Source organism: Eutrigla gurnardus (assembly GCF_963514095.1).
Source record: "Eutrigla gurnardus genome assembly, chromosome: 6".
NCBI classification, from domain to species: Eukaryota; Metazoa; Chordata; class Actinopteri; order Perciformes; family Triglidae; genus Eutrigla; species Eutrigla gurnardus.
Window position 1 is genome coordinate 24,665,970 of NC_139920.1, and position 17,104 is coordinate 24,683,073.

At 40.9% G+C, this 17,104-nt stretch overlaps 2 protein-coding genes across 3 annotated transcripts in view; one reads left to right on the forward strand and one right to left on the reverse strand.

The window, feature by feature from the left end:
- Positions 1-4,432, reverse strand: part of LOC311014595 (ankyrin repeat domain-containing protein 13C-like) — a 27,175-nt gene extending 22,743 nt beyond the window's left edge. Inside the window, exons 1-2 of the mRNA XM_084011289.1 lie at positions 3,723-4,432; positions 1,899-1,940 (exon numbers count right to left, since the gene is read on the reverse strand). Coding sequence (XP_083867415.1) covers positions 1,899-1,940; positions 3,723-4,140 — 460 coding nt within the window. The 5' untranslated portion in view covers positions 4,141-4,432. The remainder of the gene's footprint in view (positions 1-1,898; positions 1,941-3,722) is intronic.
- Positions 1-16,431, forward strand: part of cth (cystathionase (cystathionine gamma-lyase)) — a 21,180-nt gene extending 4,749 nt beyond the window's left edge. The window contains exons 2-13 of one of the 2 annotated variants that reach the window (XM_084011291.1): positions 6,495-6,691; positions 7,775-7,856; positions 8,026-8,121; positions 8,239-8,348; positions 8,463-8,597; positions 8,749-8,806; positions 9,113-9,190; positions 9,633-9,785; positions 10,730-10,851; positions 11,482-11,534; positions 12,629-12,767; positions 15,338-16,431. In XM_084011291.1, coding sequence (XP_083867417.1) covers positions 6,506-6,691; positions 7,775-7,856; positions 8,026-8,121; positions 8,239-8,348; positions 8,463-8,597; positions 8,749-8,806; positions 9,113-9,190; positions 9,633-9,785; positions 10,730-10,851; positions 11,482-11,534; positions 12,629-12,767; positions 15,338-15,355 — 1,230 coding nt within the window. In that variant the 5' untranslated portion in view covers positions 6,495-6,505 and the 3' untranslated portion in view covers positions 15,356-16,431. Of the gene's footprint in view, positions 1-6,455; positions 6,692-7,774; positions 7,857-8,025; positions 8,122-8,238; positions 8,349-8,462; positions 8,598-8,748; positions 8,807-9,112; positions 9,191-9,632; positions 9,786-10,729; positions 10,852-11,481; positions 11,535-12,628; positions 12,768-15,337 lie in introns of those variants that run through there. The other variant, XM_084011290.1, reaches the window with a different exon arrangement.
- The last annotated feature ends 673 nt before the right edge of the window (positions 16,432-17,104 follow it).

Genomic DNA, 17,104 nt, shown 5'->3' on the forward strand with positions numbered 1-17,104 from the left:
AACAGCAGCTAAAGAATCACATTCTTGCAGGGTCTGAGGCAAAACTGGTGCTCTTTGCAGATTATCCCAGACTACAGCTTTGTTTTTCCTCCAGTCATAATTAATTTTAACGTACATAATTAGACTACAATCTCCTCTCTTAATCAGGCGCCTCCTTTTTTTTAGTAATGACCTGATAAAATGTGCCTATACGTCATTTCACAGGAAGACTGGCCCTGGCAGACACGCACTTTGGCTCCAAACACTCACTTGGTTGTCCCTCAAACTGATTAAGAATATCTAGTGATGTTATCTTTGTGGCCAGGGGAACAGATATCACAAGCCCTGGACAAAAAGAAAGCACCCCCTAATAGCAACATCATAATCCAATAATAATGCCCATAAAAAAGGACACAATATGGTTCCATAAAAAAACGAAATAAGTATGCCTTGATTATGCCTGTGTGGCGTTGTTAAAATTCTAAGATAGTTGGTGAAGATTGTAGAATAAAATGCATATGCATGGTGTACAGATGTTTCTTTTTGGACAAATATGTATTTAGCCTTGCACCTATAGTCATGAGCATGCAATGTCCCCTTCTCCATCTTTTATTTGTTACCAAAAGCAGAATCAACAATGACCAATATTATGCTCCATTTGTGGCTATTAGTCACAGAAATTGTGTCCTACACGGTATTTTCCACCTGTTCTATGGGACTCTTAACATGCAGCACTGTCACTACTAGCCTAGTGAATAATAAACACACACCAAGCCATACACAAAGAGGAGCCTTGTCCTCTCCATCCCAGCAGACCAGCCACACCCAGACTATGATCTCATGCTCAAGCCTTCATCCCGTCTGGCCTGAGCATCCCTGGAGGACGGGCTAGCAGCTCCGGCAAGAGATAGGCAACCTCATTTGCACAATCAATTCCACGGCTTCCCATCCCGCCGCCACACTTCGGCAATCCACTGTCTGGATTACCGAGGCAGTGGCAGGGCCTTCACTCCGTCGCCAGGAATTGAACTTTGCGAATGTGAAATCAATTGAAAGCCATGCTCCGGTGACGGACACTGAACAAAGGGGAATGTGCAGCATGAGTAACCCTGTGCTTGAATTGTTCGCTGAAAACCTGCTTCAGGAGACGGGAGATTAATTTTTCAATAACATGTGCAGAAGTCTCCTTGCATTGTATTAATATTTTATCCACATGCTTTCAGTTCAAATCAGCTAAGAACAAAATAATCTAAAGACTTCTTCAAAGCCCAGAAAACAACATTAGTGCATCTTACACTGCAAACTGATTGTGTTATATGTGTTACATAAATACACAACTTATTATAGTTTCTGACTTTGCAACAATACACAAAGCTGCACAATCTGTATGAAACATTACTCGTGTCATCTTTTTCCACTACAGATTCAAACCTATGAGCATGATTATAACTAAGAGACCTTTTCAGCACAAGAGAAGCTGGTAGAAAACGTATAATAGCACGCTCAGCAAATGTTACAGAAGTTGAAAGTGACATCTCTTATCTCAGCCAATTACCTTATTCACCGGGCTCAAACTAAAGTCTTTGAGTCGGCGGTGGAACATCAACCAGAACAAGAGGCTTTAGCCACTGAGAGGATCCTTGTCCTTGCAGTGCCATCATTATCTAATCCCCACCGATTAAACATGTTCCTCCTCTATAATGCACTAAATAGAAATGGAGGCCATACGAAAGGTTCAGCATGCAGGCAATAATCCAGAAATCAGGGCGGTATTTGTGTGATCTGTGACATATGGCAGGTAATTTTTACAGCAAGAAAAACGCACACACAAAGAAGGGAAAACAAACTGAAAAAGACACATACATTGAAACACAAATGAAAGACACCCTAACCCACAGAGAGAGACAAACATGACTCACCTTTGTGCCCCATCATGACAGCGAGATGCAGCGGTGTGTTTCCTGAAGAGAGATAAAAAAACAGATTTTGTTTTCGCTTTCATAATCAGTCTGTGCCTCTACGCCTGTCACACTCGCGTTAATAAGACGTTTCAATTAGAGGTCAGAGTCCAACTTCCAAATCAAGTATACGCTTACTGTGTGCTCTCCTACTATAAGAAGTAGTAATATAGTGTATTAACCTACTGCACCCTGGAAATAAGACGCACTTACCTGGCAGGGGCACGGCTTTGTTAACAGACATAAAGCAATCATAGCGTGGGTGGCACACTAGAAATGCATTCCAGGGAAAATAACATTTGAGTCAGGTGTGGAGAAGCGCAGTTTTTTTTCCCCAGGATTTGAAATGTGCCTCATAAGCATCGGAGAATCCCTCAAGAGGAAGCCAAACCGCCCGGTCAGCTCCTTTGGGCTTCTTCTCCAGAGAGAAAGTGGTGGGCAAGCATCCAGAATAAAGAGGGCCTGCCTTGAGTGTGTGAAAAACCAACTAGCTGTCCCACTCGATGTTGTGATAAACACACACACACCAAGAATTCAATGGAGGACGTAAATGGATTTTCATTTGTATCAGTGACGTGGCTTTTCCAAAATCATTACTGTTTGCTCCATGTAATCCAGACAATCCTGTTGTCAGTGGTTTTCCATTGGCAGTACTCTTCTGTGTATGAAGTATGAACAACATGGTGCTGAAATGTTAAGTCAATGAACTTATCATTTTGATAATAAATTAATTGTTTAAAGGCATTCTCTGAGCAAAAACTGCCAAAAAAATTAATGGTTTCAGCATCTCAAATTTCAGGAGGTTCTGCTTTCCAAAGTTAATATCATAGAAAATTGAATACCATACATTTAGTTGGACAGACAAGCCACTAAAGGCTTAATTGTTCATAATATTCTGAGATTTTACAGTATCCGATTAGTCAATAATAAAAATAACTGTTAGTTGCAGTCAACAACTCAAAACACTGAAGCAAATGTAAGATCACTGGCTTGTTTGATACAACTACTGGTACAGAGGGGTTTGATTGTGTGAGCTTCAGCCTGTATCCAGTGGAGGCTACGCTAACGTGTGGGTTAACACACAATCGGCCTGCCATTGAACCACACCGACCCAAAACAAGGCGGGCAGAACCTTTGACGAATACAGGCTCAAGTTCCAAAACAACACCAGAGGCAAATGCCCCGTCTGACACCTTGTTGGGTCGTACCAGAGCAGAGCTCTGATTTGAAGACAGACCACATTCCAGTGCCGACAATGAGCACAAGTACAGGCTATCTTTTGTCCGGTGAACTGGAACAACACAATTCTTTTTCTTTTATCTTTTAAGTTCAGGGAGGGTTGCTGTGGAAAATCCTTGTGTTATCTGAGCAGACTTTGTCCTGCAGGAGAGATTATATTGGTCTGGGAAATGTGTTGCAAATAATCCGCACAAAACCAACACATTTTTCCCAATAATGATTTATCTGAGAGGGTTTTTTTGTGAGCATATTTCAGCGCTGTAGGCTGGAGGAGGCATTGAAGCATAAAAACAATGCTTGCACTTTTTTTTTATCCCATCGACTTGAGGGTTTGCAGAAACTGTAAGGGGTGGCATCCGAATATCCCTCATGGTGGCCTTAGTAGGGAGAAGCCTCGCCTACTTGCAATGCTGCTGGGGACACTGGCCTATAAACTCACTCAAACTGAGCTTCACTGGACCTGAAAATTGGTGGATGGTGATGGGGGGTGTTGCTGCCTTCGGGTGGGTGGGGGGGCTATAAGAGATAAGCAGCCGGTGGACTCACCGTGCACGTCTTTCTGGGCGATATTCTGCGTCCGTATGAGCGAAGACAGGCGTCGGACATCGCCTTTAAACACACACTCGTGCACCGGGAAGTCCTGTCCGGTTCGGACGATGGGGTTCTTGTTGTTGTCATCGATGACGTCCGACGTGGACAGCGTGTTGGTGTTGGCGTTGATCTGCGACTGTTGGTTCTGTTGCTGCGTTGTTGTTGTTGTGGTGGTGGTGGTGGTGGTGGACGACGACGACGGCGACTTGATTAACTTGTGATTGCTGAAGATTTTACTCGCTCTGCCCTTGTTGTTCGTCTTGGAGGCGGTGAACGTCCCGACGGTCGCAGCCTCCTCGTCCGGCTCCAGGAGATCCTCGTCCTTGCTCGGCCTGTGGTCCTTGCGCTGGGAGCGGATCTTCTCTCCGGTCATTTTCTCTCTCTCTCTCTAAACAGTTAGGGGAGCAGAGGGTGTCGTCGCTGACGATGACCCTCCGGGCGAACTGAGGCGAGTCGCCAGTTGGAAGTGTTCACACGCAAACACACTGTAAAAAACGAACATGAAAACACACTTAATCCGCCGCCGGACACGTAAAAAAAACGTCCGCTTGTTTCCAAGACAAACAAGTAACGATTTAACTCCTTCGCCGGTTTGATAAGAAAACACTTCACTCCCGTCCAATCTTTTTAAAACTGCCTTTGGTTGCTGCACAACACAAGCAGCTCCGGTTGACTTGTACGGAAGATTCGGCGGATGTCTTCCGCCTCGAAGTATCGCGAGAGTTCAGTAAAGGTTACTAACGGCCACTAATCATTTTCGAAAGTAATAAATGACTGTACTTAGTATACAGTTCAGGTTTAGCTTCTTCGATAATTCAATTCTTTAGCAACTACAGTTACTGTTTTTGTTTCTTTTTTTAATGTTTTTATGCAGTGATTTTATCAAAGAAACACACAGTTTGAGTCCAGAACTTACACTGATATTAAATAGAGGATAAAAATGCAAATAAAACAATATATTTCCCCTACATTGTTTACATTTCCTTCCAGATTACTGTAAATCCCCATTTACAACTTTCACTATGTTTCCCAGAACTCAACAGTCTTTCCAGTCGCCCTTAGCAATGTAAGATGGTCTCTCCAGGCCGATATTATCCGAAAAGCTCCTTTATCCACATTCATACTCCATCCATACTCTTCCAACAACAGTGCAATACTGGCTCTCCTCGTTTGAAGAAATCCAAAGTCCAGAAGTTGAGTCATATATTTAATATCTGTATAAAGTCCCGTGCATACCGGTATATTCCAAGCACGCAGAGTTCAACACTTCGAGACTTTGAGTAGATTCTTCGAACTGGAATACTAGCTGACATATCATAACGTTTGACAGGATTTATGCACATTAGCCATTTCATTTAAACCTTGTATTTATTGTAAACAAAACCTATTGCATTCAAAGTTCCAATATCACACTGTAAAACTACACCATTATCAATTTATGGATTCATAATTGGAACAAATTTTATCACCACGGTTTAGTTGAAGCATCAAAATGTGACTTAGTTTGTGTTAAGCAGTAAAGTATGAGTACTTAAAAACTGCCACTTGCAGTACTTATAGAGTATATTTATTTTTCTTCGTGATTTTCCATCACTGTTTACATCAAAGTGTACAGTTGACTGTACTGTACTGTACTACTCCACTACTTCAACTATAACAAAACTTGAAGTCTTGTGTATTTGAACTTTATCAGCAGAAGCCTATGTAAATGAAAATGTAACATACGGTAATCCAGTACACCCATGCCTGAGGAAAAGAAGGATACAATTCAAATTTTTCTTTTTGATTATACATTGGATCAAAGATGACTCCGACAGCAGGTCGAGGCACACAGAGAGATAATTATTTCTATTCATGTTTCAGGGTATATTCAAGAAAAAAGATAAATATTGTATAGATAGATAGAACTCATCTGTTGTTCCTTTGTTCCTGTCAAGTACTGTGTGGCTTTTCAGATCCCACAGGCAAACATGCATTTGTATATGTAATTACAACTGTAATGAACGTCTTGTTTTATCTTCTGCTTGTTTAGCACCTTAATACAGTACACAATATTAAGCAGAGGTCTGTGTTATTTCAGTCACAATGTTAACTTTATTTTGGAATACCTACCTACTAACTACCACATACCTACATACCCTACCTACTACCTACCCTTCCTTCTACATACCCTACCAACCAACAACAGTCCTATGGATGTCGCCAAGTCAGGGTAAAACCAAGCCAACGGAGCACTTCCTCCCCCTATGGCTCAAGAATGGAAGGACAGCAAAATGTCTCTGTTGTGTAAGGAACAAACATGCAAAAATAAAAATAAATCAAATGTTGTTGTGGTTGACGGACATCCTGAGTATGGTATTGGATGGCTACACATATATTTACATTGGTTCAGTTTAGAGTGTCCATTCTTTTTGAGTCTTTCTTCAGGCAGAAGTCCTCATCATGTGGGACTGTTTTCACATTTCTAATTATTTTACAGTCAGTAAAAATTTCTAAATTTGTAATAAAATGCCAAAAGATTCATGGTAAAGCTTCTCACTCAAAGACAGGAAATGTTGCATCACTCAGACACGCGCACACACACTCACACGCGGAAAGACTAAACAACGTGCAGCGTCACGTGGGTTGGACGCCCCTGCCGAAGCACCAATCAGCGCAGGGCAAGGTCAGTTAAATTGCTTTCCTGCGTTGCCATACAGCGGTATTTGCTACACATTTTTTTGGCGGAGCGCGTGGCCATGGACCAAAAGCACAAACAGGACGAGCAGGGCGATTTGTTCGCCGGCTTCCACACGGCGTACAAATCGTTCGCCACGGAGGCAATTCACGTGGGCCAGGAGCCGGAGCAATGGAAGTGTATGGCTGTGGTGCCGCCGATTTCATTATCCACCACGTTCAAACAGCTCGCTCCAGGAAACCACGCCGTAAGTAGCGCAGCGCGACTTGGGGTTACTTAAGGGAAGGGAAGGGTACACTGACTGTACACAATGTGCTCTAAAGGAATATTCACTTTAAATTGATCTGAGCCATGGAAACATTGCCATGTATGTCTCAAGAATGTGTTTTATTTTGTATAATACATTTTTTTTAGGATATAATCGATACTGACTGAATAGCTGTGTGGCCTAGGATGGGTGGGTAGAGTACTTTATTGATCCTAATAGGCAATAAAGTCACGTCACACGCTCATAATATAAACAAAGCGGTTGCCAACATAAAAAAAACATGTAATAATGTAATAATAATGGTGAACGTGATGTATACAATTTACTCATAATATAAAACAAGAAAATAGACAAATCTGACCCAAATCTGAACACAATACTGGCAATTTTCAGTATTGAAAGTGGAGCAGATGCATAATATTGTGAATTAACTAACAGTACAGGGACTCTATATAGTTGGTAATAAAAATCCTGTGTGAGTGTGTGTGACTGTAAACAGTGTTGGAAACTTTTTTTCTCCAGCTGTCACCGTGACTGGTTGATTCCAAAATCTACAGGCACCACCCTATTGATTGTCATTGTTTGTTTTGGGGTTGTTTTTGGCCGGTGAGTGACGCAAATCCAGCCGTGTGGATGACTGGCACTAATTTCCAACCCTGATTATACACTTGTAATACCTAATATAAAAATATCAAATCGCCACGTTCGTAAATGTTCCTCTCCTTCCTCAGTCAAAAGTGAATCCCCAAATATCTATTTTTGTCTTTAGTTTAAGGTGTTGTACGTTTTATGCTGTAACCGACGTCTAACTTAACTTTACAACAGCCATTTGTCTCCGTCAATGATTCAACTACAGATTAGTCATAGTCAAACGTTACAAGTCTTGAAGTGCCATTGTTAGTTATCTCGCGCTGGGAGCATGTGTTGCATGCAAAAAAAGACAGGTTGAGAGGAGACTTAATGTCTATTCAATACCCGTTGGTTATCACTGTTTTGATAACAAATTAAAGCAGCAATGAGCAGTGGGAAACACACAATATTTATCCATCTTTTTTTATGTAGGGGTTTGAATACAGCCGGAGTGGAAACCCTACGAGAAACTGTCTTGAGAAGGCTGTGGCCGCTTTGGATGGCGCAAAGTATTGTGAGTATTATAGCAAAACGCCCAATATAATCCTCACAGGCCTATTTCTCACACAGACAAAAGATTTATGATTCAAGCATGAATCATAATTAAACTTCACCATCTTGTTTCCTCTGACATGAAAAGGATTTTTGGCCTCCATGACTTTTTTTTTTTCTTTCTCCTGCAGGCATTGCCCTTGCCTCCGGGCTGGCAGCCACGGTGACCATCACCCACATGCTGAAGGCGGGCGATGGCATCGTCTGCATGGATGACGTGTACGGAGGTGAGCCGCTCCGTTCTATAAATGCCATTGGAAAACATTTGCTCACTTGTTAAAGCATATTTGTTATAAACTGTTTGTTTTTTTTAATGGTAACTTTTCACTTTCTCGATCACAAAGGCACAAACCGCTACTTCCAAAAAGTCGCCATTGAATTTGGTCTGGAGGTGTCTTTTGCTGATTGTACACGACCAGACCTGCTGAAGGCCGCTCTGAAGGCCAACACTAAAGTAAGTGAAAAGCATGATGCAAGAAGGCTCTTTTATCCGCCAGCTTTTGCCCAAATGGAATGAGTGACACCGGGTACACCCTCCTAAACATGCTGCTTCTTCTTCTTCACGTAGCTGGTGTGGATCGAGACGCCCACCAACCCCACGATGAAGGTTGTCGACATCAAGGCCTGCTCTCAGGTGGCCCACGAATACAACAAAGACATAGTGGTGGTCGTGGACAATACCTTCATGTCGGCCTACTTCCAGGTTAGAGTCACAAGTAATAATGATACATTTTATTTATAAAGCACTTTACATCAACTCAATGACCTCCAAAGTGCTAAAAGTCCTGCTATCGCATTCCAGTTCAGGTGGAAGCAAGTCATTCATTAACTCTGTTTGTCTTGTGCACTCCTAGCGCCCCTTGGCTTTGGGAGCTGATATCTGCATGTATTCAGCTACCAAATACATGAACGGTAGGTTGTATAGATTTTTTTCCACTTTTACTAGCATAGGATTTCGTAACATTTGATAGACTCTTAAAATGCATTGCCCTTTCAGCTTGTTAAAAACTTTGAGGAAGTGTTGCCTGTAATTGTCAACAAAACATTGAGTATAACGTATAAGCTTTTACCATATCCTGGAATTATTAGGACTTTATTCTCTAAACACAAAACAATGTAGGAGTTTCTGCTTCCAGTTGCTTTGAATTACATTTTTTTTTTTTTTTTTACATATATACATTAATAACATCTTTATTCCTGTCTTTGAATTTAAAAAAGGTCACAGTGACGTTGTAATGGGTCTGGCCTCAATGAACCGGGATGATCTGCATACGCGATTGAAGTTTCTGCAAAACGGTGAGTGAGGAATATCAGCTATACTCTTGTAGTCTTGTCTGTAATGTAACATTACACATAACGTTGAGTAAGTCTATGGAATTTTACACTGCCTAAATTAGCCTAGGGGTGAGCAGACTTGTCATTACTCATAGCTCTTCCAGGCTTACTTGGTTTTAAGTTACGGCATCTCCTGACAGAACACTAGTTTAACTACCAGCAGCTAAGTTGCTGGTAGTTAAACTAGTGTAGTTGCTGTTATTCTTTGAGCACTAGAAGGACACGTGCTTCAGAGAGACAATAAAATACCAAGATGAATGATAAAATACATGAAGCGCAAGATTAAAATAATAAACAACGAATTAAAAACGGTAACATGAACTGGCAACTGATAAAATCAGGATATGCTTCTCTGATAAAAGTGTGATTTTTGGAGTTCATCAGCTACCTTTCCTTGGTGCAGCACTGGGCGGTGTACCGTCTCCCTTCGACTGCTTCCTGTGCAACCGAGGACTGAAGACGCTACACCTGCGGATGGAGCGGCATTTCAAGAATGCCATGGCTGCCGCAAAGTTTCTGGAGGCAGATCCCCGGGTGGAGCGAGTGATCTTCCCAGGTAATCTGTCGGCACTGGAGCGTAGCAAACGATGTCGAGGCACGCCCTTTATCGCAATCAAACGGTAGAACATTTCTTACACGCAGTGTTACTTACTTTGCTTTACAATCAAAAGAAATTAATAATGTAAATTTAAATAATAATAAATAATGCTTCGTCCCTGGTGAGGATGCTTTTCTGTTCACCCTGTGTGCTCCTATCACGTGCATGTGCAGTTGACGTGCACGGGGTGAGATTAGACACCTTTCAAACAGGAAGTGGGCTGTGCTCGCTGCTGGGCTCGAGAAAAGCTGTCGTGGTGTCAAGCAGGTTTCAGAGCGAAGTGGCGCTATGTGGAAGTCCTGTATGTAAAGTGGTGCACAGCTCATAATGTGCGCAGCTGTGGGAAAACGTTATGAATTTATCCGCGTAGACATATGCAACTGTATTTGCGTCGTTATTTATATTTATGAAATAGATTTGTTTTTGAAGACGTTTCATCCGAGAGGCTGCTTCAGTTCTAACTGACTTTCAGGTGTTTAACCTCTTGTATTCATTAACACCTTGTGAGGGCATGTGACTCCCGGACCCCAGCCAGCCCTCAAGTGATCTACTCACTTGGGTGATAAATGTCCACCTGACAGTCGGCGACACGCCCTGCCGTCATGCGAGTCATTAAGGTCACAGAAGTCCATATGTACATGGGTGTTTATTTATCTGGGGAGCCATCTGAGAACTGTATGTGAGTGACTGGTTATGCCACTAGAGAAAGCAGCTGAGCCACTGATAAGTACCAGTGGTGGAAGAATTTCTAAGAAAATCTACATTCTCACTTTGCAACCAAATGGGCATTTTAGTTCTTACATTGTTGTATGTTATTGACACATGAAAGCTGTATTTTCATGCTGTAGATGGCTGCAATAGAGCTAACTGAGGTTCTATCCACGTTTCTCCTCTCTCCACAGGCCTGCCCTCTCACCCCCAGCATGAAGTGATGAAGAGACAATGCACGGGGTGTCCGGGGATGATCACCTTTTACATTAAGGGGAAGCTGGAGCACGCCAGCACCTTCCTCAGTACTCTCAAAGTAATTTGGCAGTGAAGTTTTATTTTTTATCTGGGATGCTGCTTTTTTTGTGTGTGTTTTTAGAAGTGGGCACTGTTGAGGCCTGAGAGGGCTTTTGTGAAATTACTAGAATCGCTTCCCAGACTGATGGAGAGTGAAGGGGAGAAAATTCCTAAATATCCTAACTATAAGTCCCCCTTAGCAAAGCACGTAAGTCCTGCATTTCCTGCAGCTGTCGAGGTGAAACGACAACTAAAATGTTTTACTCAAGAATTGTGCAACGGACACACTTTTAGGACGGACATAAAACTGACATGAACTGCACACAATGATTTTGAGTTAATTTCAAAATCATCAGTTGTTCACCACGATCTTCAGTAAAAGTATTGCTTATTTGAGCTTCATGCGGATTCTAAACAGAATGAAGCCGTTTAAAATAATTGAATTTGTCCTTGCCTCAGTTCATGTTGTCATGGTGACCAGACTGTGTTCGGCTCACAGACCTCCGTTTGTCTGCGTGACAATGATCCGAACCACAAAATGTTAGCAAAAAAATATTACTAATAACTTGTATTATAATAGTTGGTGACTTTTTTTTGTGAAACACTGTTTCACCTCATGTCCTCTGTTGTCTTTTTGTTTTTTCTCTAGTTGTTCGCGATAGCTGAGAGTCTTGGTGGCTATGAAAGTTTAGCAGAGCATCCGTAAGTATCCATGCAGAATTTCACTCTAAACATATCATGCTATGTTCATTTAGTACACTGTTTTATTTTTGGTATTTGGTAGTACTATAAACACAGGAAAACAGTCGAATGTTGTTTTACAATAGCAGTTAATAATAAATAATCCAAATTTCTTACTTAAATGTGCAAGTTTAAGACTCAAGATTAATTTTCAGATTTGTCTTTGTGAGCTCACTTAGACAAAGACGGAGAAAGGCGAACAATAAGTCACTCACTCAAAGAGCACATAATAAACATAAACCGGTAATGGCACCCATAAGGAAGTAAGTGATGGATTTTACTATAGTTAACTATAATCAAACAAACGGAACAGAGCTTTTGCATAGGTATCGGAGGCCTCTAGTAGGCAAAGGGCGATATGAAAATATCATGTTAAACTCAAAAAATTTAATTAATTTTGTTAAGAAACAAATTTTACTGTTGTGACGGCGATTAGACACACCTTTTTAGTAAACATCCTTTAGTGGAAAAACATTATCTTAAGTCAGATGATCATAAATCATAGGTCTTCCTGCACAAGATGAATATATTTTTGTCTCCTGTCATTTTTAAATATCACACTTTTGCAAGTCACAATAATGGAAATTCACCACGATTAACTTATTGTGGGTGTTTTTTTGTTTTTTTTCTCTAATAGGGATCTGCTATGAAACCTTATATTGTCCCATCCCTAGCCTCTAGGTTTAGAACAAATAAACTGCAGGCAGACAGTGAGTCATCGTTTGTTTTAATCCAATAAGGCTCGAGGGCTCACTTCTTTAGGAAATAGGGTTCAACGTTCATCTGCACAATACTTCTGGGTAGCTGATGAAACCAGATCAGGGTGTGTAGCATTCCTACTGTTTTGCCTGTGGAACAGGTTTCTTATAAAAGACATGTTCAACAATTGTAATATATGATGTAATGTTAGCATTGGACCACAAAGGGGCAGCAGAGATCAAGAAAAAAAGACAGACTCAGACAAAAATTCTGCATCTCATCCTCTCTGCTCTAATCTGTTAAAGTCAGGATGTCTTTGACTCATGTAAGTGACACTGACGTCTATCATAATTTAGGGCGATTATGACCCATGCGTCAGTGCCAGAGAAGGAGAGGGCTGACCTGGGGATCAGTGACACACTCATCCGACTCTCTGTGGGCCTGGAGGATGAGGCTGACATCATCGAAGACCTGGAGCAAGCGCTGGCTGCTGCTGTAAGTAATATCCAACCCCAGGTAGTCCATTTAAAACCAACGTGGCTTCTTTTAGGATCAAACATGTTGACACCGAGGTTGTGGGAGTCAGTTAGTCGTTTTATTCCCATCACTTATTGAGAGAGCTGTAAATACCGAGTGTTTCAGAAAGTGAAATCTATGCAGAATAACTACAGAACAGCCAAGATGACTCAGGTGTTTGATGGAAATTCAAATCATACTTAATTTCAATGATGTGATGTCTGCTATAAAAGGAGACGTATCATAAAAAATAACATAAAATAAAGTCAGTCCTTGTGCACATCCTGGATATTTTGGCTTCCATTTTGGCAGCCAAAATATCTTATATCTAATATCTATATAGCCATATATTTTGGCTTCCATTTTGGCTTTTGTACAGTGAATTAGTGGGTATATTCTAGCACAACTCACTGTCTCCACAGCCATCCTAGTCTCCGTAGACCCCCAAAAGCATTATGGGTAATACAGTTCCGAAATTATCTACCAAATGGGAGTAAGACAAACAGTAATGGTAGGTAGGTAATTCTTCAAAGGATAGAGTGAATGATGTAATCGTTGCATCCAAGAAACTGTTCCCCTTTACTCTCCAGTCACACAACAGACTATATATTTGAATCTGTGTAGTTGGAGAATAAAGCACGTCTTTGAAAATGAAGACAAACGTGGCCTGGAGAAGAAGTGGCAATTATCTTGGAAACATTTAGGGAGAGCCAGACCAGGAAGAGTTGCAGACCAGGATTAAGTTAGGTATGCTCACTGAACTATGTCGAGGGCTGTGGTGCATCCACCCGTCTCATAAACCCCCTCTTCCCGCTGCATGACCACATCCATCATACATTGTGAGCTCTCTGTATATCTGGAGTAATAGTCACACATGGCTTATATTGTTTACATGTCATTAACCCAATCTGACCCTTTGTGTTTTCCCTCTGAACGTATTGGAAAAGGTTTATAGATTATTGCAAACACGCTTGTATCTTTGCTACTAAGTCAACTTTAGTTATTTCAAAGTATGTCTGCTTAGTAGACCAACAGATGGCCCGACTTCAAGTTCAGTGCTCAACTTTCCTCACTTCTGTGTGCGTTGGCCCTCAGATCTGGCCCGACCGGGTCCAGACATCTGCATTTTTATCACCTCTCTTCGCTCGAACAGCTGTTGGGGGTTTTTATCGCTCCTCTGTCTTTCTTTCTGCCCTGGCATGGATCCTGAGGTTTTATTCAAACAGAATATTATGATTGAATCCTCGTTTTTCACGCGTTAGATGCACCAAGAGGTGGAAAAAACCCTGAATCAAACGGTTAAAATGAAATGGCTAATTTAGAATCAATTTGGCATATGAAGCTGTTTGAGATTTGATTACATTAAAACTGTATTAACAAGGTCTAGTTTGCTGCTTCTGGACGATTCACCACTAATTCCCACCTAATGTCTGCATTCCAATCAGTCATTACCAGAATTTCCTTTTTTAAAAAAACAACCTTTTTGCCACCTTATGCTGTTTGCTGCACGGCCGGCTGCACCTTCTCTCCTCAGGATTCAGATAACATCGCTGAATCCTGCCACTGTCCATTTACGGCAAATGGAAATTAAATGGAGACAAATATCTCCAACGACTGCTTGTGCGTGTGGGTCCGATGGCCGATGCATTTAATTGGAAGGGACGGCAGGTCAGATCGGGGCAGGCGGTTGAATTTCCGGTCAAGCGTCCTCATACTTGGGTTGGTTTTTTGAATCTCGAGTGTGGCTGTTGGTTAATCACTTGGAACGCTCCTATGGGTCGGTGCTACTTGCCCCAGTTGTCTCTGGGGTGGGGCCCCTTGATTTAATCTGATTTTCACTTAACTGTAGATCTTTTGGCTAGGGCTGTTCGATTTTGCCTAAAAATAAAATCTCGATTTTGTTTTCTCAAAATCCGATTTTCGATTACGATTACGATTATTTTGTGAAATGACAAAAGGCAAAGAAATTATTTCAAATATGCTGCTTTTTTATTGAACATTTCCCCCATTGGGCTTTAAATGCAATTTGCTCTTATTAAACAAAAAATGAATGAATAAAGTGCAAAACTCTTTTTGTAAAATAAATAAAGTTTGAAAAAATATAAGAAAAAAATCAGCAAATCAGCACTTGCAAACATACAGTAAGTTATATTTCCAATTAAATAAAACAAGACATTTTCTAATTAAACTAAACTGGGTCTTTGCATGCTAAATAATAATGTAACCCATGAAGGAGGTAGAGGTGTGTGAAAAATCGATTTTACGAGTTTCACGTTTTAACATCGTTCTAAATACATAATCGCGATTACGATTTAAAATCGATTAATCGAACAGCCCTACTTTTGGCATGCCGCCTCAGCTAATGAAGCAAAGATACGTAGAATGCACGTCTGTCTGGATTGAGCTCCTTTTTTATTAATTTATTTAGGGAAGTGTTCGTATTTCAGAAAAATTGCAGCATGTAATTAACTGTAGCCTCTTCCTAGACGTGAACCACAGAGTATTGATTTCACTGGGTTTTTTTTTTCTTTCCTGTTGTCTTCCAATAGCATCCAAAGACGAAGTGAAATGTCTTCAGGGCATCCTCGAGGCTGAGGCTGAAATCGGTCAAAGTCGGGATGAAGACCAGAGGTACCCGAAGGCTCAAATCACCGCAGATCAACACTTGGTACCTCAGTCCAGCGAGATTCAACTATCAGGGAACAGCTTGTTCTTTTTAATAATAATTATATAAAAAAAAATGTCATGCTATCTAAAGAAATAAATGGGATTGTTTTAATGCATATTTTATTAGAACATCAGTTGTAATCTTATTTATCTTTATACTAGGCTTGCTATGTTTTTATGTTTCTGTTTTGTTTTAATTCAGTTTTTTGTTTGGAGGGCGTTCATGGGGCGTAATCCTATTTAATGCAGGAAAAACACCAAACATTTTCTATATAATCTTGCTATAGCCTTTTTGCATTTCAGGCTGCATCCTATAGAGTACAGCTGCGACTAATTCTGACATTCTGGCATAGTTTCCTCCATAAAAAAATAAAAAATAGTCAGACTAACCAGACTCATGCAGGCGAAGCTAATGTGACCACCTACTGTCCAAAAGTCAGAAATATAATTCTCTTTACTGTCAAAATCTGCTCAAAGATTTTAGCTGTTTTCAGAACTATTTGAATGATTTTATGAACAAACGGTGTTCACACATGATGTATTGATTAATACTGATTGAATGTATGCTTCATCATGCCTTGTAAAGAAGAGGAGACACATTAAAGACTTATTGGGATATTTGCCAATAACCGTGGGAGTGTTTGGGAAGTCCATGCTTTATTTGGAGCAGAAGTTCCTAGCAATGAGGATGTTAAAGGTTTTTGTTTGTTTATAGTAACAACAGAAGGCTGCTACAGGAGGAATTCTAATAAATAATGGTTAAAGAAACACTTGATCGGTGATATTTAACCTCCAGTCAAATTTTTTTTTTTCAAACTGCGCAGAGGAAAATGTTTCATCATCAGACACTCCCACCTTCTCCTCTCCCCCTGTAGTCACATCACCACTCAAGTATACGGTTCATTTGGGACGGGCCACTCGCGATCAATGTCATTTATGTAACCGACGAGTCCAATAAAATCAGTTTGCAGTTGAAGTCTCTGTGTCTCTCACCTCCTCTCAGCAAACCCACAAACCTAATTGTGAGTTCAGCATCAGTAACCGAAGCCAGTCTATAAGCCACATCCAATTTAGCCTGGAAGTGGCAGGCAGCTTAGGTTTGATCTCATGGATCAAATGAGCTAGTTGACGTCCTAATGATGAAATCCTCAATAAACGTTGTGATGAGGAGCCTGATTGGTTTTGGTTCTCTGTAGAAGATCAGTTATCTTGTTTTGGTTCACTGCAACTTGTAACTTCTTGTTACTAACAGACATGTAATGGATTTTAACGCCTGGTGAGCTTCTAAATCTGGCTGATCAGGTGATAATTTAGCTGCCACAAGTAAGACTTAATGAAACCTGGCACATCCTGTTAGATTGTCTAAATGGAAACCGGGGTTTTGGGAGGCTCTGCATTTAAAGCAGAGGTGTTCAGTTTTCAGCTCCACTGAGGTGGTGGGATCATGTCCACACTGAGTATGTGAGGTCAGCCTTTCCTAGAAAACATTATTCAGTGCAGGTTTTCGGCTCCCTTCAGTCAGCCAGGACCTTTTTCGGAGAACTATCAGATGAGCCTATGGGTAAAGTTCTGATACGTGGAGGCATGACATTTTGTGGTTGTTTATTTTAAAAATATGACTGGAATTACATTCACTGCTAAATAATGTG